At 35.0% G+C, this 26,280-nt stretch overlaps 3 protein-coding genes across 3 annotated transcripts; all 3 read left to right on the top strand.

The window, feature by feature from the left end:
• The first annotated feature begins 1,876 nt into the window (after window positions 1-1,876).
• Window positions 1,877-3,389, top strand: LOC144851066 (AAC-rich mRNA clone AAC4 protein-like). The gene is made up of 3 exons (XM_078708588.1): window positions 1,877-2,108; window positions 2,666-2,922; window positions 3,166-3,389. The coding sequence occupies exons 1-3, from the start codon at window positions 2,029-2,031 to the stop codon at window positions 3,387-3,389; spliced, it is 561 nt and encodes a 186-aa protein (XP_078564714.1). The 5' UTR covers window positions 1,877-2,028.
• Window positions 3,390-4,282: 893 nt separating this feature from the next.
• LOC144850027 (uncharacterized) lies at window positions 4,283-7,773 on the top strand. The gene is made up of 4 exons (XM_078707191.1): window positions 4,283-4,350; window positions 4,918-5,055; window positions 5,430-5,552; window positions 5,871-7,773. Exons 2-4 carry the CDS (start codon window positions 4,928-4,930, stop codon window positions 6,538-6,540), a joined length of 921 nt encoding a protein of 306 aa, XP_078563317.1. The 5' UTR covers window positions 4,283-4,350; window positions 4,918-4,927; the 3' UTR covers window positions 6,541-7,773.
• Window positions 7,774-9,262: 1,489 nt separating this feature from the next.
• On the top strand, window positions 9,263-25,227 carry LOC144850723 (ammonium transporter Rh type B-B-like). The gene is made up of 12 exons (XM_078708122.1): window positions 9,263-9,363; window positions 10,766-10,864; window positions 11,539-11,703; window positions 13,399-13,582; window positions 15,260-15,410; window positions 16,087-16,231; window positions 16,608-16,771; window positions 19,632-19,769; window positions 20,248-20,381; window positions 20,694-20,875; window positions 21,179-21,252; window positions 23,905-25,227. The coding sequence occupies exons 2-12, from the start codon at window positions 10,804-10,806 to the stop codon at window positions 23,971-23,973; spliced, it is 1,467 nt and encodes a 488-aa protein (XP_078564248.1). The 5' UTR covers window positions 9,263-9,363; window positions 10,766-10,803; the 3' UTR covers window positions 23,974-25,227.
• The last annotated feature ends 1,053 nt before the right edge of the window (window positions 25,228-26,280 follow it).

Genomic DNA, 26,280 nt, shown 5'->3' with positions numbered 1-26,280 from the left:
TATGGCCATTATAGACAATTCTTTGGTGTTCACCAGGCCTACAAATTGGACGCACCGTCCCATCCACGAACCCTCAACAATTGTCGATCGCAGCACCAGAATCATAGATTGCAGCAGCAAAACGTTCCATATTGCCAGGTGAGAGCCAAGGAAACGATTGCTAAACAGATGCTCGAATCTGTTATATATGTAATTCAGAGCCATATTCGTTATTATGCAGAATTGGGGAATGGGCCTAGTAAACATTGGCACCATATCAATGTACCTGCATGGATATGCAAACCTCTTCAGCAAAATGCACAAAGTTTCGATGCCAGTAACAAGACCGTTAACACATTTAACATCATCCTCTATCTGTAGAACTCTCTGCAGTCAATAAATGTCTTCTTTTCGAAATCTTTAAATAAAAATGAAAGCATGTGTTGTAACTAAGTTGAATACCTAGCCTAGCCCTAGGGCCTAAAAGTATAACTAAACTATATAAATAAGTATTGGCTATAAATCATGAATATAATAATATTAAAAATACTGTATTATAGACAGACCAACAATTTATTAAATCAACTTGGTGACAATAAGTTAATCAAAAAGATTAGCTCATAAGTATGCCAGACAATACTACTTTCTCTAAAGCCTATCCTACTAGGCCTAACTAAGTCTTAGATGATGAATGATATAGGCTTACCCCCGGACTTACCAGGCTGAAAAACGCATTACATTTGTCGTCATTGTACGATTCCAAATTGAATTTATTGTAATCATTGTACTGAACATTTAAATTATTTGTTTTATTAAGATTATATAAAAGCAAATATTCCTCAGGGTCAATTATATCTTCATACAGTGCGATATTAATGCATCTTGTACGAAAGCCATGATGATTGTTTACAAACATATCAAGCCGAGCGTGACGTCGTCGTCCCATCGCGTATCGTAAACGAACCAACCAGCATTTCACGCGTCAACGCGCATGGTAATCTGTTGTCCTAGCTACCGTCGTGTTTCGTAAACTCTCTAATAATTGTGACACAGCGACGGGATCCAGTGTATGTACATATCGTTAATAGAAAAACAAAGAAGAAAACCTCAAAATAATAAAAAAAGAGCGGTGCCGCCGCCAGGGGCCGCCCAAGGAGGAACCCAATAAGCCCCTAAACGGCTATATTGGGCCAAATTTTACTGTTAAGTTATGTTATTATTTTAAGATCACACGAGCAATTGAGCACGTTGATGAGAATGTGAACGTCAATTTGATATTCACTTATTCACTAATACTGTATTATAGACAGACCAACAATTTATTAAATCAACTTGGTGACAATAAGTTAATCAAAAAGATTAGCTCATAAGTATGCCAGACAATACTACTTTCTCTAAAGCCTATCCTACTAGGCCTAACTAAGTCTTAGATGATGAATGATATAGGCTTACCCCCGGACTTACCAGGCTGAAAAACGCATTACATTTGTCGTCATTGTACGATTCCAAATTGAATTTATTGTAATCATTGTACTGAACATTTAAATTATTTGTTTTATTAAGATTATATAAAAGCAAATATTCCTCAGGGTCAATTATATCTTCATACAGTGCGATATTAATGCATCTTGTACGAAAGCCATGATGATTGTTTACAAACATATCAAGCCGAGCGTGACGTCGTCGTCCCATCGCGTATCGTAAACGAACCAACCAGCATTTCACGCGTCAACGCGCATGGTAATATGTTGTCCTAGCTACCGTCGTGTTTCGTAAACTCTCTAATAATTGTGACACAGCGACGGGATCCAGTGTATGTACATATCGTTAATAGAAAAACAAAGAAGAAAACCTCAAAATAATAAAAAAGAGCGGTGCCGCCGCCAGGGGCCGCCCAAGGAGGAACCCAATAAGCCCCTAAACGGCTATATTGGGCCAAATTTTACTGTTAAGTTATGTTATTATTTTAAGATCACACGAGCAATTGAGCACGTTGATGAGAATGTGAACGTCAATTTGATATTCACTTATTTAAGACCATTTCAAGATATGAAATTGTCGTCCTCTGGAAAGAAGATATGGGCCCCGAAAACCTGGGCACCTTCTTCTCAAGAGTCAGAAGCCTTGAGGTAAGACAACATTAATACTTTTGCTTTTATTAATATGTTTATTTTCCTATGGAAACCTTTAAACAATAGCTCGTTTTCCATTCTCAATAATTTATACATCTGGCCATTTAATGACACAAAATGAATAGCATCATTGAAGCGTATAGAAACTTTAATGGAAAATTAATCTTTCACTGAATAAATAACATCACATCAACAGTCTTTTTAGTTTAATAACACATCACAATTGTTAGGCCTATTTATAATCGAGTTAATTATTATATACTAGCACAAATGCCACGACATTTATGTCGATTATCGGAAATAGAGCAATCAAACCGCTTGTTTTGATAAATATTGTAAGGACGTGTGTAAAGCATGGAAATAGAAGATCTCTTCTTATTAAAAATCAGAATGTATTCTCCATTGCTGTATGTTCTACATTGCTGTATTTTGTAAATATTTTATTTTATAAATCTTTTATTTATTAATTAATATCTTGGGATCAGATTAGTTAATGAATGCTTAATTAGTGCGTGTAAACATAGCCCCGGTATTTAACTCTTTTTTTATTGTAGCTTTGAAGTCCTACGGTGCTGTTTCGGTGCGAAACTTCTGGAAACCGAAACTGAAATAGAGTATTTCCCTGACGGAGGCTCCAAAGTTGACTTCACATGCAGTATAGATATCATCAAACTGGGTGTGTCGGTTACACGGAGTATTGAAAAAATGAGAGTAAAGAACAAGAACAAGAAAAGAAAGAACAAGATCAGAAAAGACTCTTTAAATATAGGCATAGATGATTATGAAACAACCCTGAAAAGGAAACTTGAGGGTATGCACATTGCGTTTGAAAGTGACAACATTTTATTTAAAAACATTTATACCGTAGGCATATTTACCGGTACCAAAACAATTTTGTGGTGTTTTGTATGTGGCCTAATTTCACACGCTGAAATTTCACTGTAAAAAATTGTTATATGCCTATATAGTACTACTGCACATACTTTTTGTAATTTCATCACCGAACGAATTAACGAATAGGCCTAATATGTTCTATATTTTTTTTATTCTGCAGAATTACAAAACGCAACAAAGAACGCGATGAAGCAATGGAACAAATCGATCATGTTCGTCTGGGCAGAGTCTCCCCGAATTGCTGATTTAATTAATTCCGCATGGGAGAATATTAAGGAAGCTTTGAAAGCTAATACTATTCTCATTGTAGTTCTAGTTAAAGAGGAACATTGCTCAATGTTTGATAATCATAAACGTAACGTAACAAGAAGACATCTTAATTAACAGTAACAAGGAGGAGGAGGAGGTGGAGGAGGGCGGCGGTAGCGGCGGCGGCAGCGATAGTGATGGGTGGGTGGTGATAATTTAAGATAAAAACATTTGTACAGGATATAAATGCTCCGATAAACTTAATATTATTAATAATATAGACAATTGTCACATGAGTGTGTTTGAATAAATATTATCCTGTACAAATGACAATGTGTGTAAAGTGAAACATTCAAGCGATACCACATGGCTTCAGGAGTTCGTGTCACTGAAATGTTGTCTGTGACTTTTCAACATTGACTCTTGGGCTAAGGATAACACCGTAAAAATTACAAACTTATGAAAAAGAGTAAAACTTTATTTTACCCAAGTTTCAGCTCGATCGGATCAATTTCAAAATGTTGACCTTGACGACATAACGAACGCAACTTTCTTCCAAAATCTAAGCTGTTGCACCCACCAAGTTTGAAAACCGTGCGACCCCTATACTAGTTTCTGAAAAAAAACCCCGGACGACAGACGACTGACACGCTTTTGCTAGTAAGATGGGAAAAATATCACATCATACCGTAATTTACAGTTCAATCCAATTCAATTCAAGAAACATTTATTGACCAAAAATATTATAGCATAACATTAAGAATGGTTGGCATATAATATATATAGTCGAAAATAGGCCTACAGAGACCAAAATGCGTAGTTACGTACAAGAGGCAGTAGCCTCTCTTTGTAAGAATAGGCAATTCATTCGCAATTTACAAGTCTGCCGACTGTTATAATTATTACTCGAACGCCTAGAATGTAGCATTATGTAGCTAAATATCGCGCACACTCGCATCATGTACGACAAAAAGTTCCAATTGGTTACGATTAACAATTTAAACACTTTACCACACGTCACATAAACAGAGGGAGAGGGCGGTCTTCAAGTTTCGGATTAAACCAAAGATAGTGTATTATACTATTAGCCTAGCAGGTCTATTTTTATTTGTTTTTTACATTACAATTTATAAAACGCACAATTGAATGTCACAGTAATATTGAATATAATGTTATTGTTAGCATGTACATTTTCTATTATAAGATTAGATTAGTACAGTCAAAGAACCTCTAGGCCTAGCTAGGCCTCTATACTATTACTAGCCTAGGAAGGAGGCCTAGGCTAGGCCAAGTTAGGCTATTCTTTATTCAATAAATTATTGGTAGCTGTAATAATGACCCGAGGAGGTTGTTGAGGTATGCGAGGCGTACTTTACGTCGAGGTACAGTGGGAATCCGGGACGATTCGGCCCACTTTTGGTGTGGTGCGATAATGTAGTACTGTATAGTATAATAATATATTAATCTTTTAACTTGTTAACGGCTTTTAATTAAAAAATCAATCTAATGTTGTAACTCTACATGGCTTTGGTTTTCCATGCGGTAGGGCGCCGCATACGTCGGGATGTTATATAACTTTTTAAATTTCCAATGCAAAAATCGCGGATTGCTCATTCTTCTGATATATATATATTCTTTGTTTAAACCTATTAATTATTTTTAGGACAGAAATCATGGATGAACAGCATGAAAAAGACCCTACAGTTTTAGACCTAGGAGGCCCATTAAAAGAAGGGAGTGATTCTCTTGGTGAACATATTCTTTACAGTGGCCAACAAATTCAACCAACGTTAAACTTGAGGTACATCATCTCAGCTCTTGTTTATTTTTATATGGTGGATCCAAGCTGTTTGGAAGAGAAAAGGGAGGGAGCGAAAACCTTCCTTAGGACTTTCAAAAACATCTTTGGTACTAAGTTATTGCTTATTGAAATATTAATAACAAGTTTGAAATAGTGTGATAACAATAGTCACGTATGAATTTAACTTTATACATATACAGTATTGAAAAGCCCAAGTAAATAAAAACATAATGCTATACTATAACAAATTTAAACAACAGATTTAATAAATGGTTTTGATATTATATATACGGTGTAGGCCTTCACACTACAATTTCCCAGCTATATGAATAGCAGATAAGTTTCTTTATCTTTTTAATGCGTTACCTTTACAGGGATAGTGCTGAGACAGAGGCAGTGTCTGTATTAACAAGTTTAGGACGTAAAAGAAATGCAAATGTCGGTCTTTCACAGAATTCTCCCGATGCAACAGAAGATACACAACCAAAGAAAAAAAGGTGATTCATTATTGGGGTCAAGTTACTACTCCGAAAACTTAATAGAATTTAGTGTCTCGAGAGGGACCTGTTTTTTGTTAGCCGGAAAAAAGGTGTTTAATTCTTAAGCCCTGTCTACACTTTCAAACTAGTAGTGATGTACCCAAATATGGTAGTGATGACATTATCATGTCTATATATGGGCACATACACATTTCTTCTGTCACATAAAGTTTGATAGTGTAGACAGCTTAAGGCGTTTTGATTTAAGTACACAATCACACTGAGTAAGTTGTAAATCATTTTATCTTTTTATTAAGTTATTTGTTTTTATTTTAGAGATTCAAATGTAAGCCTATTCCAAAATGACACAGACATGCCATATTTTCACAAAGGCAACTGTCGAGGAATGACCGCTCTCAACGTTGTGAATATATTGATAGAAAAACAACACGTGACGTGTAGTAAACGGCCGTTTAGTTGTAAAGAAAACGCTGTGTTTTTAGTAGAGCTGTCCAGTAAGTGTTTATTCGAAGACATCACATTCGACGACATGACGTGGCTCAGCTCAGGGAAACGTAAATACGGTCTAACAATCAATAAAAACGGTGTTCAAATTTTACCAAAACACAACAGTACACACTATGTTTTAATACGTATGTATAGAAAAAACAAATCGAATGAAAACTTTCGTTGTATAATTAGTTACATAAATGATCGTGAGGTTATTTTAAATAATCAAGTTTTAATACAGTACTATTTCATTGGGCAGCCGTCGTCATTTAGCGTTAAACCGCATGGGAATTCGAAAAACGTTACATCGTTTAAACCAACGAAACCGTCGACAAAGCGGCTGTTAAAAGAGCTTTTACAGGTTAAGCCGCCGGCTGAAGCGGTACGTGAAGTTAGACGCATCGTTGAAGGCGGCGAGAAAACGAAGAACGCTTGCGGTGATCTGCCACTGGGGAAACAACAAGCGTATGACATGAACAGAAGGAAAAAGAAATAACCAAAGAAACAATAATAATAAGAAATATATTTATGAAATGATAATTTTTAATATATTTTTTATTTGTAACGGGAATTCGATACCACTGGGGAAACAATAAGCGTATAACATGAACAGAATGAAAAAGAAATAACAAAGAACATATATTTATAAAATGATTTATGATATATGATGATAATTTATAATATATTTTGTATTTTCAAACGGGAATTTGATACATCAAAAACCAGGCTGATCGTTAAAAGTACAATCAAATAATTTAAACTAAAACATGAAGAAGTGGTTATAAAGTATCAACTCAATATTTATAAAGTAGGCCTACGTACAGCATTATGTTTTCTTCTGACGTAGAACTCATATTAAAGGGACACCTTGATCGATTGGAATAGTGAGCCTTGTTACTGACTACAATCCTCTGTCAAATAGTAGGCTTCCGTCTCATCATCAACAAGTGTTTCCTTTAATATATAGGGTGTCCCTTATTGACTGGGATGGCGTGTCATACAGTAATGTATGAAGCGCTTAGAGAATACACCGCTTAGAAGCTTTGAGTACTAAGCATTATTATAAGATTGGCCTATTACTGTATTATTAATATTAGGTGTTGGTCGTAGTATTAAAATGTAAAAGCTATGTCTACACTATCAAACTAATCTTACAAAAAAAGTGATGTTCCCAAATATGGTAGGGATATGCCCAAATATGGTAGTGATATGCCCAAATATGGTAGTGATATAACATCATCGTGTCCATATGGGCACATCATATTTTTTGTCGCATAAAGTTTGATAGTGTAGACAGAGCTGTACATACATCTCGGGCGTTTCACGGAAAAGTGTCATGGGGTCTCCCAAACAGAGGAGTGGTTCTCAAATAATAATAATATCTTGTATGAGCACCCTTGATGGAAAAGGTAATTAACGTAAGCTGGGCTTTGTTTTATTTATTATATTACTTCCTCTTGAAACGTTATTTTGAATTCATTGACCTTAATTTCTTTTTGTCAACAAATCTAAAAAACGAATTAGTTGAACGAAAAACAATGAAATGCATCAGAAATCACAAATTGTTTACCATTTGGCAGTCTAAATGAAGAAACCGAGTTAATCGGTTTATGCTCATAAAATTGGTGGACGCTTTTGTTGATATTCGAAACACTTTAAAAACAAAAATATAAATGTAGCAAATACAATTAAAATGACAGCAATTAATACAAAACTGGTAAAGAATTGACCATTTCGCTCTAATTATTTCGTGCATTAATTTTGACTCCTGTTGTTACGTACGGAAGCTTTAGCTTAGCTTGTTTTCCGAAAGACTTCACTTATTCAACTGATCACCAAGGGAGCAGTTTGAGTTTAGTTACCGGCGAATCCAGAAAATCTCAGATACTTTATTTTTAACTGAAACACCAATAGAGAGCAGTTAGTATTGATTTACCGGCGAATTCATCAATTTCAAATACGCGGCGTACCGAAACGTTAACAGAAATAATCAAGAGAAAAGTTGAAACTCGGCAATATCAGATACGGTACCGAAATACTTTACATGATTTTTAACTGAAACACCAAGAGAGAAAAGTTGACATTTATTTCCGACACAAAGACAAGAGATTATCAGATACGCGGTAAGTGATATTTTGTGTATATTTAAGTTCAATTATTTAAAAAAAGCACAGATTAAGTCAAGATAAGAAAACAGTTAAACCAGTTTATTATATCTTAAGAAATTGAATCTAAGATTTAAGAAACAAGATAATATATAATCATTTGCATGAACACATACATGGGTGTGTAAAGTTTGAGTATGGTAAATTAATCGGATTGAGTTTCGTCGGTAGATTAAGAAAATATCGTAATCGATCTGTGACAGACTTTGTCGTGTGAAACTATTGTCATCCCCTGAAAATAAATCTGTGTTATCGTTTATGGATATTGAAAGGTTGTACAAGGGTGTACACTTCGTACTTCAAGTGGTCCATGATGCTAAGTAATCTCACCTTGATAAGTTACCGTAGATTAATATGGGTTGATGCCGCTTGAGAAATATATTTATTCTTAGTCCTCGAGTGAGCTAACTGAAAGTCGGATTAGGTCCTACACGGACCCACGGAAGCTAGCAGTGCAGCGCCTACCAGATCAGAACACCACCGAGAGACGATCCCCTATACTATTTTCGAATAGTGTACCAAATACCTGTTATTTCCAATCTTGGAAGCTTGTCGCGCCACAGGGTACAAAATAATAAAAATAGTGAGATCAATAGAAGAAAAGAAAGATAAGGGGTTGATCACAGTATATAATGTATAACTGGGTAGATTAACCATGGATTGATTCATCAGTGGTATTTTAAGCAGTGGCTTCGGAGCGCTCACTGGCTTACAGGGCTCCTGAGCAGTATCCAGAGGAAAAACGAAAGAGATTAAAAACGCCCGAGGCCTCCAGCATTTATGTTCTTAACTAGGGCCTCATGCCTCTGTACGCCACTCTGATTTTAGATAATTTGAATTGCGCATCCTCCACAGATGTGTAGGCAGCTCTGTATGCTAACTAGCCCTATATACTATATGTATAAAAGCATAATTTGTGGTGCACAGAAGCTTTTGAGGTACGAGTTTTCCAAGGTTAATCTATTTTTAATATAGTAAACATAACACATGGTTATCAATGTTTGCTTATAGCATGCCCAGATGCTGTTACAATGGACGCCGACCCGAACAAAGGGCTCTTTACATTTGCTCTGTATAATAAACAGGAAAGTGCCTTAATTTACTCTGTGAACAGAGCTTAACTCCTCCATGCACTGACCAGGCTCGGTTCTGAGGTAAAAGTAAAGTTATAATTATACCTTTATTGTAGGCTATATTAGTCTCATATTTATTGTGTGTTTGCATTTTTAGTGTTTTAAACAGGTTTGTTGTACGTATGTATAGAACATGCTGGTATCATATTGTGTTCGTTCACGTGATATATGTTACGTGTTTAAAACATATGCTTTATGGAAATGTAGAAGTGCAGTGCCACTATAGACCATTATACGTTGTATATAGGGTAGGCCTACTCTATAAATTATTTGAAATAGTGAGTATCCGTTGATTAGCATGATTCCGGTGGCTTTTTAAGATGATAATACAGTTTTAGGTGAGAATGTGTAATTATCTTATAAGCCAGGCCTCTGTGTCGAGCTCAATGGGCGGCATTTTTTGCAGAATGTCTATTGATATTGAAATTGCTGCGATTTATAATACAAGTCGATCAAGATCATATCAACTGGGTTGATTTGGACACTTTTTACACGGATTCGAAAAGTGTGTATAATCAAATAAGAGTGCTGGGCCTGGTATAGGTCTAATTATCATTATATATAATGAACTGGTTAGGCTACAACAGGAATTATTAATTCTCTTCCTTGTAACGACATTGTTTTCTCGAAAGTTGATACATACTACCAGCTACTCTATTCAATGAATACTATACATACAACGGTGTGTTTGCTAACAAAGGTAGCTTGATTCAATGGACGACTGTATACGAAAAAAATGATTATTTGACTTTGTACGCAAATAGAATGAGGTCGACTGCTTATTTAAGTAGGCCTATAGCATGGACAAGTGCCGGATGTATAGAGTGAAGTGCGTTTATTTGTCAATGTAGCCTGCGCCTACAGCATGAGGTGTTTAAATAAATGTATTCATGCATTCACTAGTCGAATTCTATAGTAAGATATGTAGTTGCATGTACGAATGCAAAATCAAAAACTGTAAGTAAGTAGGCCTATACATTTTAGCTTACAATTATCGTTGACAACGCAAACTTTTTCGTTAAGAACAACCTCAACGCTCAAAATATTCGGTTAAAGTACTGCTCAACGGAAAAACTGTGCTCAACGGAAAAACTGTACTCAACGGTGAATACGACAATTATTATTTGCGTAGATGTTAATACCACAATCAATAGCACTAAACACACACTGTAGGCCTACTTTTATTATTTATCATTACGTCACGTGGACCGCTGATGTATACCACTCGAGGTTACACAAGCTTATAATTTTGAAAATGTGATTACATGCTCGTTTTTATCAGTTATAAGTTTTAATCAGTTATAAGTTTTAATCAGTTATAAGTTTAATTGATATTTTGGCACACTGAGAAAACATTTAAATTGGCAATTTGATTTCTATTTGACTCGTATTTCTCAAACGTATATATTTCACTTAATTTCAGATATTTTACACAAAGGAATCAGACGATCTTAAGTAACAATGGCTGAAGCAACACAATACGGAGAACTTGCAGTTAACGAAGAAACAAGTGGTAAAACATGTAAGCGCATACTTAATATACAAATTAAATATTTTACGTATTTTTTTCATTTTTAGCAATTTTTTCAGAAAGTGTATAGCGCCACCATGCGACTTCAAAACACACGTCGATGCGACTATCGACAGCGAGGCATTTTAAAATTTAAAATAGTCTAATACAAATGTCATTGTCCATGAAGTATAAATAATATAAGGACATATTAATTTATTATTAAGTTTGGGTACAGTACTTGAATTGTTATGCAAACATAGTAAAAATCATCTGTATTATTTGTCAACATCTTGAGGTTTAGATTTAAATTCCCTATTTGTAAAATGGACGTTTCAAAACACTTTTAACCAATCAGAAATTCTCTTAGTTTTAGGGTCATATTTTGAATGTATATATTTAATACTCTATATTATACTAACGCATTGATAAACAGTACACGCCCACCGATTTTAACCAATCAGAGTGTGATAATAGTAATAATTTAAATAGTAATAATGATTTATGACCCCTTTGAGAAAAGGTGGTACTTGTGTATTTGACAGTGCGTTACAACTTGTCTGTAATAGTGAAGTGAAATGATTTAGTTGTTTTGAGGGAACATACCACGCTAGAGGCCTACGCATTTAACCACACCTCTCTTCGTTCAAGGCAAATTTATTTACTTTGATCGCGTTACTTTTCAGCAAACCACCAACGATCGAAGATGTCTTGGAATCGGGGAAAGTTCGGTATCATACTGGCATGTTTTCAGATCGTTTTCATTATTTTATTTGCAATTTTCATTGATTATGGAGAACAAGCGGACGCAAAGGGACACGAAGAATCGGAGCTTGAAAATTATTATCCTTGTAAGTACACTTCTTTTTCTTCTTTGAATAAAAAGCGACGCCGAAACGCAGCGTTTGTTGGACCCACTCACTATTTTTTTCAGTGAGTGGCGGAGCGATTAAGACAATGGAACCGTAATACATATAATAGCCATAACATCGACACGGGTTCGAGGCTCACTCGCTCCATGGTTATGAGTCTTCTCAGATATAAGGACTATAAACCGTAGGTCTTGTGTACACATCTAGCTCATGTGCACTTTAAAGAACATAGTAAATCTGTCGAGACGAGTAGGAGGTTACCCCGGTGTACTAGTACATTACACAGTCACTGTCAAAAACTCATCATAGTACTATACTATACACTGGGTCCTCATGAGAACAGTCTTAGACTACCCAGTATAAAGAATAAATAATAATAAATAATATACAGTATAGTAAACAGAAATCCATTTCAGGTCATAATCACCACTAGCCTCACCAGAATTATTATGTGCTTAAATAATTAATAATTCTATTTTAGACATTGTCTCATTTATCATATTTTTCATTTGTTTAGTCTAGCTAGGCTTTCCAAAAGTTTGCTGGTGTAGACAAGGCTTTGCTGGTGATGTGGCAATGCTTACACTGGCAAACCTTAAGCTCTGTCTACACTATCAAACTAGTTTTGCAAAAAGTGTGATGTGCCCAAATATGGTAGTGATATGACATCATCATGTCCACGTCACATAAAGTTTGATAGTGTAGACAGAGCTTTAGACCGTAGGCTTACAGACAAAATAGTATTGGTTATAAGAGTTAATCTGATATCCTCAAATTTACAATAACTCCATATAAATAAATACAGGTATATCTAAACAAATAAGTCTTCGACGAAAGACTGAAATTAGAAACTAAAGATATAGACTTTATAGAGACTGCAAACTAGGCCTACAAGGGACGTAACCATGACAATCCTTCTAAGACCAAAGGGTCAACTTTTCTCATTTGAGAAATACCATGTTGATGTTGAATGATTTGATGAACCGTGGCGACATGTTTTATAGCGTTATTAACTTTAGGAGTCATGTCATCAAATACAACACACAACAGTTCCAGACAATATACCATTCTTTCTGTACTGCATCATTGTTGGTGCATGGATAGAGCAGTCGTAATTATTGGTGGTATGCCAAAATGTCTCACGCGATGCCCACCATGCATTATGATAAATACGTCTTTTTTTCATGTTATTGTACGCACCTATTACAAGCATAACATGAACTAAGTACCGTTTCTAAAATAATAAAGTTAAAGTTTCTTATTTTCTGTACGATTATTTTTTCCCTTACAAAAGTTTGTTTATCACAGAAACCGATAAACTAGAGTACCTATTCTATACAAGGCAATCTAACAGCAAGATGCTTAGCTCCGGAGATCAAAGGGTTTATCTGTGGCTGCGACACAATCAGTTCCCGCCCATTATCAGACACCGCGCTCCACGGGGGGCATGTGCATTGTACAGTATTGTTGGTATTTGTCGCAGCCAGACATAGTATCAAAGGACTGTTACACGAGTTCCTATCTTTGAAAGACGAACTCAGTGTCCTGTTGTTAGATTGCCTTGATCAGACGATCTCAAAGAATGTTGCTTTCTTTGAAAAGACGGGAACGGTTTTGCGCCTAATTTTTGTTGCTGTAGATTTAAAATCTGCATTAATTATTTTCTAACAACAGTGTTCCAAGATGTCCATGTCATGATCTTTATTGGTTTCGGTTTCTTGATGACATTCTTGAAGCGGTATGGCTTTGGGAGTATAGGGTTCAATTTCTTGCTGGCGGCATTTGTTATCCAGTGGGCAACTCTTATGGAAGGATTCTTCTGGCAAGAAGATGGCACATTCCATGTTGGAGCAGAACAGTGAGTTTTTTTTTTATCTACAATATTTGTTTTAGGAATAATACAGTTGAAAGAGTGTGGCGTAACGCAGGAACCCTAAGTGGTCTACCAACGCTGGAGGCATTGAATTATTTAGCCCTTTTAAAAATTTGTAATGTCCGTTTTTCCCCTTCGTGCTCTGTTCATGTTCCGTCGTAAGCTCCTGGCCCCTGGAGTTAGCCAGTGAGCGCTCATCCGTTACGTTGATATGCAGAAAGATCACGGTTCAATTCCTGATAACGACTTGAATTCTATTCAGTTGTGTAAATGAGTAGGTCTACTTGTTGCTATCTAGGCGATGTGGAGAGGACCCGAACACCTTACCACATAACACACCCAGTCTTAGTGCATTAGGCTCCAAACAGCGCACATTCCCTACGATGAACGAGACCTTATATTTTACCACTGGCTTTTGCATTCTAATGTACTGTAACTGCATACTGTTATAGTATGTTAATAACTAACATAAATATTTACATTTAACATCGTTTTGAAAAAACTTGAGTAGCCCTTCATGTTAATACCATGTGTCGGTTAATCGTCGTGTTATGCTCGCGCGCATGCGTAAGACATTGCATTTCTGTATTTCCCATTCAAACAAGCTTTCCATTATGTATTATTGACACCCTTTAAAGCAATGTAATGCACATAGGACAAAAGTGCAACGGTATGTGGTTGTATAAAGAAACATTTTAAAATGGTATACGCTCTAGTTGTGTTAACATCCCCATAACATGTTTTAATAGATAACGCCTCAATAATGATTGATATATGTAAGAATAACAATCAATTGGCATGGAGTTTTCTTTATAATGTCGAAACCATTTAGACTGAGATCGCTGAATTGGAATTAAGTGGTGCGTATTTGGTAATAATGGAACATAAAAATCGACCCTTTTTAGGTACACTATCAAACTAGTTTGACAAAAAAGGTGTGATATGTCCAAATATGGTAGTGATATGCCCAAATATGGAAGTGATATGGCGTCATCATGTTCATATATGTGCACATCACATTTTTGTCACATAAAGTTTGATAGTGTAGACAGAGTATAAGTCAAGTTTCAAGTCGATTTTAAACAAGTCTTTCGTTAATTGTTTTTAATGTTAGGTCTATATAAGTATCTTGACGTAACCATATGGTGGACAACAATACATTCTGAGTGCCTTGACATTATTGTTAGATTTAGTGTAAATAGGGCAAGGGGATTACCTCCAACCCTTGTCTATATAGGGCCTAGACGTCGAGTACCTCCTGTATGTATTGTATTTGATGTATTACAACAAAAGTAGAACAAGTGTTCACGTCAAGACCTAAAAATATTTTAAATATATACGGCTCTCAAGAACAAAAACAACGTTGAGTACCTTATTGACTTTAATTACAAAATGGTCATAATTAATAATATTAGAACACGAAAACAACCCCCACCCCCTCCTAAAAAAAACCGGCTGTAAGTGGTTGGGGGATGGACTGGTTGCCTCTGAAATCCATTTTCCAGATACTGTGTAGGTGTAATCAAACGGTATTTAGTGGATTATTAAAAACGTAATTAAAACAAAAATATTCGTTATTTTATTATTATACCGGTAGGCCTATAAAAAATAAATAATGTAAACAAATATTAAGGTAATTAATAATGTTTCTTTTTTCTTCAGGATGCTGACGGCGGACTTTGCCGCTGCGGCAGTTCTGATATCGTTCGGCGCAGTACTCGGTAAAGTGTCGCCTCTTCAGCTCATCATTATGGCGTTCCTCGAGATTATCATCTTAACAGTCAACCTCTATCTTGGCCTAGAACATCTTAAGGTACAAAGCTTATTTTCTTACGGATTACACCGCCATGTGCGCATCTAATTTAGCGCCATTTTAGGCCTATTCAGACGACAGTCCACAGCTATGTGCGCGTGACAATATGTTCACACATGACTGCTTCCATGCACTATTTATACAAGTTTTAAAACTATACACAAGTCATAAAACCATTGGACCAAAGTGATGCAGTTCATTGACTGTAAAAATGTATTCAGGGAAGGTTTTGTATTCATGGAAGAGATTTGTGGAGTGTATTTCTGTTATTCGGTCTATAAAACAATTCTTTTATATTATTACTTCAGATAATAATATGCTAACTCGCTTTGCGTAATCTTTTATTGTAGCCATTAAAACACTGAGTTCAATAACCACACTTCAGTGCTGCTCGACAAATAGTATTATCCTAAACAATTTAAATGAAAAAATAATAAAAACTTTAATTTGTATTTAGATTAGGACGTATGCCACGTGTTTCCAACTCACACGCTAGATATATTCATTACTCAGTTTTGCTTATAAAATCATACATACATCTTTAAAAAAATCGTTTTATTCCGAATGAATGAGGGACACCATGAGAGACACAAAGAGAATTCCACACATTACATTCTACTATTCAAATAATCTTAATGATTTATAACGTAGGTCTACTTATTTAAACCTATTACAGGTCCTGGATATTGGTGGCTCTATGTTTATCCACACCTTCGGTGCCTACTTCGGCTTAACTGTTGCAAGAATTCTGTACAAGAAATCGGCCGAAGACAACGATAAGGAAGGATCCGTATACCACTCTGATCTCTTCTCGATGATTGGTAAGTAAATGTAACGTGACCTGATGACGACGAAAGGACAGCTGACGCGCGAAATTCATTATTCACATTCGGGGAAGTTCGGTCCTACTTGCTTTCCCACACGGTATCCAAGCGAATGACGACACATCGTTGGTCCTTCAAAGCTCTGTTTCACGACGGTCGCACTTTTGCGTAAAGTTTTTTTTTTAAATTGTTAACGTCTATTGCATTTTGACCAATCAGAACACTCACATGTCACATGACTAAATGACGGTGTGTATTGAATCCCACAACGTGCTAATCTACAACTACATTAGCTTACAATGGGCTCCAATGAATAACTATTTTTAAAGAATAATTTGACGAGAAATAAATTATAAGCATTTGTCCATTTTAGGTACTATATTCCTGTGGTTGTTCTGGCCCAGTTTCAACGCCGCTTTAGCCCAGGGAGATGATCGTTATCGTGCCGTACTCAACACCTATTATTCTCTTGCCGCATGCACCGTCACAACTTTCGTTATCTCCCATTTGGTTCAGAAAGAAGGAAAGTTTAACATGGTAAGTTTTCTCTTCATTATTATAGTAAAAATATATGCGTAACCTTATTTATTATATGTATTGCGAGTGCGTGTTCCACCGTACCACATATTGAGGGTTGCTAGCTATCATGCTATGGAGGCTCTGTGCGTACCATGGAGGCACCGGGCGTACCATGGAGGCCCCGGGCGTACCATGGAGGGCCCGGGCGTACCTTGACAGGCATTTGTATCCCGCGGAGGCCCCGGGCGTACCATGAAGGCCCGGGGCGTACCGTGGCGGCCTGGTTCTCTAGTGGAATGTCTGCGTGTAAACGTATCGCTTCAAATATCCCGCCTTCTCTGTGAAGATCATGAGGGCGTATCAATTTAATCTCTGCTACTGCGCGTGTGTACACAATGAGAACTAGTTGAGTGCTAAGCGTTGTTATTGAAAAATGAAATATTTAGCATTTTACTTGGACTACATTATTTCTATAATTTACAACCGTTTTGTTTATTTCCACTATTCTATACTCCTAGTCCTTTTTCCCAGAGTAAAATTTATAGCGCAATGGCATTTATAGTCTTCAAAGAAGCTACAGTATTTGCTATTTGCAAATCACGCGATCAATGATCTACATATTTTAGAAGCCACAAAGTGGAATGAATGTCTGGGCTGATGAGTCAAGGTTAAAACTTCTGGTCGAAGAATAAAAACGTAGAAATAAAAGAAGTTTCTTTATAACTACTTTGATGTGTGTTTTGTTTGCAATATTTTTATTTGGGTAATAAAACGAAAAGTATGGTAATTCAATCTTTTATGAGTTTCGTTTTAGTTTTCATAAAAATTCAGATCGAGGCTTTGAAAAGTGTTACAATAAGTAGCTTAAAATCTATTTTATGGAGATTAGCATAGAATAGATTAAACAAATTAGTTTATATGGATGGATTTGTAGTTTCTAATACAATGTACCCATTGTTTTAAAAAGAGCATTCATTGTTAAAACCGCATGTTTGCATTGTGAGACTATAATACCCATTTTTGTACAAACTAGCATGATCACTTGTAGTATAGAATAATTTGTAATTCCAAATCTTTGAAGTATTTGTTACTTGGTCGTAAAAATGACAATTATACGTTTATTACTTCGGATTAGGATTAACGTATTAATAGGACGGATTAATATAAATTCAGGTTCATTAGATATCGAACTTTGCATTGTATATAACAATTTCATTTTATTCAACATGGAGTACGCCATTTATTGACAGTACCTAGAAGCGTTAGTAATAAAAATGACACTGATACAAATTACCATTGTTTATGAGCTTCGAATTAGGATGGAGAGATTTTTACAATGGATTAGGGATGGTGACAATTTATATTCAACGGTATTAAAATTTCTTTCGTACAATTGATGGAATTAAAGAGTTTTAATTGGCTCGTGTCAAGATCGTGTGAAGTAGGTATCATGACACTGCTGCAGAAATTGAATTTGTAGTAGAAATATTTACAATATTAAATTTGGTGGTGTCCATGAATGACGCAGCGTAATGACGTACGCACAATGCACGTTTGCCTTGCGTTGTTGCGTGAAATCAAACTGATTTAATTTCCCGTAGCGATGTTTGCAGCACTGTTGCGTCGTCGGTTCCCACTTGTGATTATGCAATACAGCACTTTGCGTCAATACGTCGCTGTGTTTTAAGCTTGGTTCCCACTAGAACGTAACGCAAGGACGTAAACGCAACGCAAGCGTTTTAACCAATGACAAGCGAAGTTATAGACAGTTAGCAATCACAAGCGAATAAGCCATCGCTTGTGATTGGTCAATTCACTTGCGTTGCGTTACGTCCTTGCGTTGCGTCGCTAGTGGGAACCACGCTTTATTGTGAACACTTTACCGCATTGCGTTGGCGATATCCGTTTGTCGCCTATAACTCACTTGCGTTGTTGCGTGCAAGCCCCTGTGTCGCGTCCACGTGCGAATCAAGCTTTAGGACAAGACGCAAATTGTTGAATATACTGTAGGCCTAATTATAAAATGACCCAGATTCATTTTCCCTTCCCCACCTAGTTTTAGTTTATTGTGTGACAGAAATCAAACTTATTTAATGTATTGTATTACATTATAAAAGATATTATTTAATAACAAACTTTTTATTATCACGGTATACGATCTACTGAACCGTGTGAATTGGGGCCTAGACTTGCGTGACTAATAATATACCACCTATTATTACTATTACTATACATTTGTGTAAAGTTGCACTTTTGCGGAGAGATACAGATCACATACCGTGCTTTTCATTGTAACCGGGTTAAGTGATAATAATCAATGTAGCCATTTTAAAACATCGGTACAATGGGTGTGAGTCTTGAATTTAGGTTAATGAGATATACATCGTCCGTTTATCTTTAATAGTTTTATTATGGTTGCTCTTCCTATTATAAGAGGCCTTTAAACAAGTGAGTTTATTTTACAACTCCCTGTGAGTTTGCTTTAGGCTGTCATGATTGACTTCGTTTGTAAAAATATGAGCCGGAGGCATTTTATCGTTGAATGAAGAACAACTTTGCAAAATTAGATTTGGTTTAAAATTCGATTTAAATCTGTAGTGTGGAAATGCATTGTTATTGTCGTATAAAGCCTTGTTGTCTTCACTATCAAACTTTATGTGACAAAAAAAATGATGTGCCCATATATGAACATGATGATGTCATATCACTACTATATTTGGGCATATCACTACCATATTTGGGCACATCACACTAGTTTGATAGTGTAGACAGAGCTTAAGTCATATAAAATGTTTATTTTATTTGAAGAAAATAGGTTTATTTCGAGTTTATGAAATCATATTTTTGCATATTAATATGATGATTGTTTATTTATCAGGTGCATATTCAAAATGCTACGCTGGCAGGAGGAGTTGCTGTTGGATCATCTGCTGACTTAATGATCCACCCGTGGGGTGCCCTTATCATTGGAACACTAGCTGGTATCCTGTCCACTATTGGTTATACCTATCTCACGGTAAATATCCATTTTCCAAAATTAAGATTATTCATAAACAAGACCACTGCGGGGACAGGGGTTTATAAAAACGGAGACAAATAAAAAACAAGACCACTGCGGGGACCGAGGTTTCTTAAACAAGATCAATACAAAACAAGACCACTGCGGGGACCGAGGTTTCTTAAACAAGATCAATACAAAACAAGACCACTGCGGGGACCGAGGTTTCTTTAAAAAGATCACAAAACAAGACCACTGCGGGGACCGAGGTTTCTTAAAAAAGATCAATACAAAACAAGACCACTGCGGGGATTCTAATTAATTTTTTTGTAATTAATAAAACATACATATCCAGTGCTGTATGTGTGTGAGACTTAAGAAGGGTTTGGCCTGTATATACTAATGGTTAGCTCTTCTGGAAAGCAATAAGTATAAGTATCCCTATTGTACATCTATCCTCCATCTATATGTTTTGTATTTTCTACAATTTTCCCAGCCCTGCTTATCAAGCAAAGCTAAGGTCCATGACACATGTGGAGTGAATAATTTGCATGGCATGCCAGGTGTACTGGCTGGGATCATTGCTGCCATTGTTGTCAGTTTTGCTGATGAGGACACTTATGGGGACAGGTAGGCTCAAATTACATTTAAAAAAAAACTTAATCAAAATGATAATGTAAACAGCAAAAGAGAAATGCCAAGCTTTTAGAAATAACCATTCCATCATAATAGGTAGGCTCAAATTAAATATTGGGTAGACATACAATTTAAATAAGACAAAAATTTAATCAAAATGATAATACAAACTGCCAACAAGAAATGCCAAGCTTGTAGAATAACATTATACTGTACCTTCAAAATATATAGGTTGTACATAACATTACTTTACAATAACACATTGCTATAACTATTTTATTTACACATACAATTTATTTATTTCAGTCTTTACTCGCAATTCCCCGCACTTGTGCCAGCCAACAATACTGCAGAATTCACGGAGCTTGCTGCTAGAATTGAGGGCCTTGAACCTGGTGACGGTCGCAGTGCCAGTACGCAGGCTGGCTATCAGATGGTTGCCCTCATTGTCACGCTTGCCTTCGCTATTGTTGGAGGCACAATTACAGGTAAAGGAAACTGAGAGATTATAGTTATTGCAAACAGGTTTTATGAAATCCTCATAAAGAAGTTGGATAGTTACCCACTTCTTTGTAGGGATGTGTTTGATGTCATGCAGTTCTTACAGTGATGTAGCCACAAGAAATGAAGTGGTCCGGTTTTCACAAGCCACTGGGTTGTCAAAGGCCTCTGTGAAAAAGTGGTCAGGTTGAAACCTTACCAACCGTACTGGTGGCTATGACCCTGAACTATCATTGAGAAGACTGACATGAATTTTAAAATAATTTATTCCATTTTATTTATACACTAAGGGTTCATACTTAAGCTGCCAATATGGGATCCATCTCAAGAAGATGAACTATTTGAGGACGAACCATATTGGGAGGTAAGTTTCATTTTTAAAAATATCACTGAAGTCAAGCTTGCGGTAAAGTAAAGCTCTGTCTACACTATCAAACTAGTGTGATGTGCCCAAATATGGTAGTGATAATATACCCAAATATGGTAGTGATAATATACCCAAATATGGTAGTGATATGACATCATCATGTCCATATATGGGCACGTCATCACATTTTGTTGTCACATAAAGTTTGATAGTGTAGACAGAGCTGAAGAGTTGTTGTTTAGAAAGTGATTGTATGAAAACCCAGGTATATTACATGCACCTGTCTTGTAATCTAGAATACTATATGATAGATATAATATATGATAGTGTCTGCTTTTAACGTGAATCAGAATATTAGGCCAGGTAGTGTTAATAAATCATACAAGATATACTAGCCAAACACAGCTTGATCTGTACCCTTTCTCAGTGACCCTAAACAGAGCAGACATTCCAATCAGGATTTCAGGCACTTGTTTAACATCAAAACAAATGCACAAAAATCATTGGCATAACAATATTAGATTTAATGAATAAATAAAATATATAGGTTACTGTAGTAATAAGGGATCATGTCAAAAATACTGCAGTAACTAAATTTTTAATGAATAAAATATATAGGTTACTGCAGTAAACATTGTCGTACCATAAACAAAGGGATCATGTCAAAAATACTTACTGCAGTAACTGCATTTTGCAATAAACAGTATGTATGATTACCCCAAACAAAAAAATGTAATTTAAGTTTATAAACTTTTTTTTTACTGCCTTTTCATTTTTTTCTCATATGATGTACAGATTTTAATAGATTTGTACTAAAACACTTGAGAGAAATTAATTGCAGAAAAGTTGCAATTTAAGTGATTCAATGTCAGTTGGTCCACAGGTTAAACTGTAGTTAACTAATTGAAAGTCAACCTGCAGTCAAAAAGAAAAATTTAAAAGGTCCCCTAGCTACCAATTTAGTAACTCCAAAAATTGATTTATTGCAAAAAATTTTTGGCAATATTTTGATGAGTGGACTACTGACAGGAATTTGCCAAAAGTTGAATTTATAGTTAATATCTTTCACCAGCTGCACACACAGCAGGTACTTTATATTAAATACAGAATACAGAATTTACATTTCCCAAGTGAAATATAAGACTAAAATTCTAGATATATATTTATAAAGGGTGAAACAAAATGCCCAAATATTGTAAAAGACTGAACTTTATTAACATATGAACAGATGCAATACTTTTGACATTTGTTGGTCAGTATTTTTTGGAAATAAAAAGAGAATATATATATAACGTATAATAAATTGACACACCAGTTCAATTTATTCAATTCAAACTGTTTAGTGGTTAGGTCTAGGTTGCTTTACAGTTTTAGGCCTAAAGTTCCATTTTATTTTACAGGGAATTGAATCAACCTACCAAGTGAAAAAGGCTAAAAATGAAAGAGATTTAGGCTTAGAAGAAGCAGTTAACGAAACAACAACTTTGCAATAAATTGTTACAAAATTTAAAACAGTATTGGCAACCTTTTCATCCAAAGCTGCTTAGAATAAATAGCAAAGTTGACGTCTACAAATACAAGTAGTTAAATAACACTGTAGCTCGAAATGATATAAATTTTTTTAATGTTGTATGTTTTATTCTATCCTGATAATTATTTTATATCATATTTTATATTTACTAATTCCTGCTAAACATCTGACCAATTTTTTTTATATGGTTTAAGAAAATGGTGTGAAATAATTATTGTAACAAGAACAAGCCATTATTAGCCAGTTTTTTTTCAGGGCTGGTTGGTGTCTTTTTTTAAAAAAATCTGACAAAAATGTCTACAGGCAAATGTTTTATCGCTTCCGCTGCTAGTTGGTGTAGGACATTTGTTAGAACCAGGTACCTGGTAGAATTTGTAGAATGTTTTATTTAATTCATATCCTCAAGTTCAAGTTATCTTTATTGTGTTTTTACAAATAGGTATAAAACCAAAATTGGTTGACAAAACACCTTTAAAAATGGGTTCATATATTCCAGGTCAACCAATGACAAAATATTTAGTGGTTTTATTTTTCTATACAATAATTCAAAAAGACTGTAAAAGTTGAAAAAAAAAATTGGTCTCTTTTAAAGTGTTATTATTCTTTTGGTAAAGTAACCTTGGTAAGTACATGTAAAGGGCTTAGTACTATGCATTAAAGAGGTTTAAACTATTTAGGGGTCTTGGAATTTATAATTGGCCCACCAAATTCAAGGAGCCCACTTTAAATTTTATGGGTCCATAAAAACTTATGAAAACAAATAGGAAAAAAAAAAAAGTTACAAAGCGGGTTTAAATTGCTACAGGCTAATATAGTAATAGCTTAATTTTCATGATTTTCAGGGTAAATAATTTAATTTAATCTGTAAAATGTTTGCACTCTGTATTGATGGGTCAAAGGTCACCATCTAATTAGTATTATTTCTTATATAAAAACTTATGAAAACAATTAGGAAAAAAAAAATGTTAAAATTTGCTTTTTTTCCATGCTGTTTTAAATTCCTAAAGGCTAATAGTAGCTTTTCATAATTTTTAGAGTAAATAATAAAAGTACAATAATCTTTAAAATGGTGGGTCAAAGGTCACCATCTAATTAGTATTCCCTTGTATATCTTGCAGGATATTGAGAAAGAACCGATGATGAAATACGCAGATAAAGAGCAAAACCAATCAGAAAGCAAAATCTAGAAACATGCCGTCGTCCAATCAGGTATCAATAAAAGTTGCTGCTGCAAAAAATAATTTAAAATTAAAGTTTTAAATCTGGATAATATTAGAATATTGAATTAATTTCAATCTATGTATTTCATCATTCGTTATAAGAATTATGTCCAGAATTCAGTAATTTGAGAAAAAATGATTTTGAGAGAGAGTTTCACTTTTTCACTTCACAGATATTTCATTTTAACTTTATACTTATGCATTTCATAATTGTCTTCCATATTTTATGATCAATAAAATATTTTTGTACAGTAAATAATAGTACATTTTATTATTACTATATAAAGGTATCACATTGACTTCCATTTTAATCTGAATACTGCACTTTTACATTTACAATAGAGTAATGTAGTGTACTACTTTGTCAGGGGCAGGTACTGTACTATTGTATTAAGTACTATGTAAAGTAATGTACAAGTAGTAACAAAAGCAAGTGTGTTCAACTCCATTATTCATAAAAAAAAATACAATATTAATATTTTTTAATACTTTAGTATCATACGTTAGTTAGTGGATAGCATAGTAGACAAAATGTCTAGGATAATTTGACAACTTTAAGGAGAAATTTTCCGACGTTAAGGAGAAATATTGTATATTATACTGTACAACAAAGGATTTTTCTCTGTAATTGTCAATGTAGAGAAGCATAGTTTAGGGGCCAGCAGATAATGTAGTTTTTTGTTATAAACTAAACATAATAAACACTGTAGAGTAGTACAATGTATACCGTATATCCTCGATTATAATCCCGCTTCGGGTATAATCCTGCTTCGGGTCTAATCCCATCCCCTACTTTATGTCTGATTTCACAAACAGGCATATCCCTGGGTATAGTCCCAATATTGGCTTTTGGTCTGAATGTACAGTAGGCCTCTCTCTAGCCAGTGTTTATGAGGTTTTACAAGAAATGCTTACCAATCATTTTTTTGCCTGAACCAGGCACCCACCAAAGTCAGCCTAATTTCGTGTTCTTAGTGGGTGGGATTATACCACTGCCAGAGGATATACGGCATAGTATCATGTGTGTTAATATAATATGTTGGGAGACATTTAGAGCTAAATGTTCAATTTTATTTTAGCAAAGGATAATTTCCATTGTATCGTTATACACTGTATTAAGATATCTTGATCTTGACTTTTTTTTAAATAATTACTTTTGTAAATAATTTTTGTGATTGAAATACCAATAAAGTTATCAACAATGTGTTTGTATAAAAATAATGCAATGATTTCTCAATAATTATTGATTTTACGATGCAACACTATCATTAGGAAACAGTGCCATAGAGTGCATACCAGGCAGTGATGGATTCATTTTGAAGTACAGGGGAGGGTGGGAAGGAGTAGGGTTGGAAGGGAGGGTGTGAGGATTTGTGGGAGGAACCAGTTGTTGTTTATCATGTTATTCTTTACATTTACATTGTAAAGTGGTTTGAGGAGGAAGGATAACAATGGGTTGGGTGCACACAATAAGACACTATATATTAGTTAATATACTGAAAACAACATATCTTTTTATATGATAAATTTCAAGCAGATTTACATTTCTATATACATATACTGTAAATATAACAACTTTTTTTGCCTTTATATTATTAGAACCACCCCAAAATACACTGTTCACCAACCTTGTGGGGATGACATATGATAAAATGACAGTTGTATATCGTACAAAGGTTAAGGGCAGAAAATTAGAGCAAGAGTAGAAGTATAGAGTTAAGGGTGAATCTGTTTTCAAAGTCGGGTCAAGTCCTAAATATTTCTTGAAAATTTATAACTGACTTATTTACAGTTCATTGATCAATCATTGACATTACCATGACAACCACCATAGAAACAATAAACAAGACAAAGCTCAGATGAACTTCTTTCTAAAAATAATTATTTTCCCATTTGTTTGAAAGGTATAAACAAGAGAAGAGACATTTTCATATTCAACTGTACACCTACCTATGATTCATAGAAAAATATAATTTAGAGTACCCCATATAAAGAGGTTGTACAAATTGTGTGCTTAATAGGTGTTCCCCTGACTGAAGTAAAACATATCCCCTTGTTTGTTTCACAGGAAAGTGTCCTCTTATCAGGGGTGTCCCAAAGATGTATTTTACATTTTGATGCACATATTACAACAGTACGCGATATGGCATCATGGCGGATCCAGAATTTTGAAATAGGAAAAGGGGTTCTGAACTAAACCTAATATTAATAATATCCTGTCTTTTACATTGCAAGTTTTTAATTTGAGGTACGAGCTGGTACCCGCTCCATCTT

This window comes from Antedon bifida, chromosome 8 (assembly GCF_963402885.1).
Source record: "Antedon bifida chromosome 8, ecAntBifi1.1, whole genome shotgun sequence".
NCBI lineage: Eukaryota > Metazoa > Echinodermata > Crinoidea > Comatulida > Antedonidae > Antedon > Antedon bifida.
This window is presented reverse-complemented; position numbering and strand designations above follow the sequence as displayed.

Excerpts from the sequence above, each read along its gene's own strand:
- LOC144850723 (XM_078708122.1), top strand. The coding sequence starts at position 10,804 with ATGGCTGAAGCAACACAATACGGAGAACTTGCAGTTAACGAAGAAACA. Across the intron at positions 10,865-11,538 it reads AGAAACAAGTGGTAAAACAT|CAAACCACCAACGATCGAAG; the intron begins GTAAGCGCATAC and ends GTTACTTTTCAG. Across the intron at positions 20,382-20,693 it reads GAGGACACTTATGGGGACAG|TCTTTACTCGCAATTCCCCG; the intron begins GTAGGCTCAAAT and ends TATTTATTTCAG.
- LOC144851066 (XM_078708588.1), top strand. The coding sequence starts at position 2,029 with ATGAAATTGTCGTCCTCTGGAAAGAAGATATGGGCCCCGAAAACCTGG. Across the intron at positions 2,109-2,665 it reads CAAGAGTCAGAAGCCTTGAG|CTTTGAAGTCCTACGGTGCT; the intron begins GTAAGACAACAT and ends TTTTTATTGTAG. Across the intron at positions 2,923-3,165 it reads CCTGAAAAGGAAACTTGAGG|AATTACAAAACGCAACAAAG; the intron begins GTATGCACATTG and ends TTTATTCTGCAG.
- LOC144850027 (XM_078707191.1), top strand. The coding sequence starts at position 4,928 with ATGGATGAACAGCATGAAAAAGACCCTACAGTTTTAGACCTAGGAGGC. Across the intron at positions 5,056-5,429 it reads CAACCAACGTTAAACTTGAG|GGATAGTGCTGAGACAGAGG; the intron begins GTACATCATCTC and ends TTACCTTTACAG. Across the intron at positions 5,553-5,870 it reads ACACAACCAAAGAAAAAAAG|AGATTCAAATGTAAGCCTAT; the intron begins GTGATTCATTAT and ends TTTTTATTTTAG.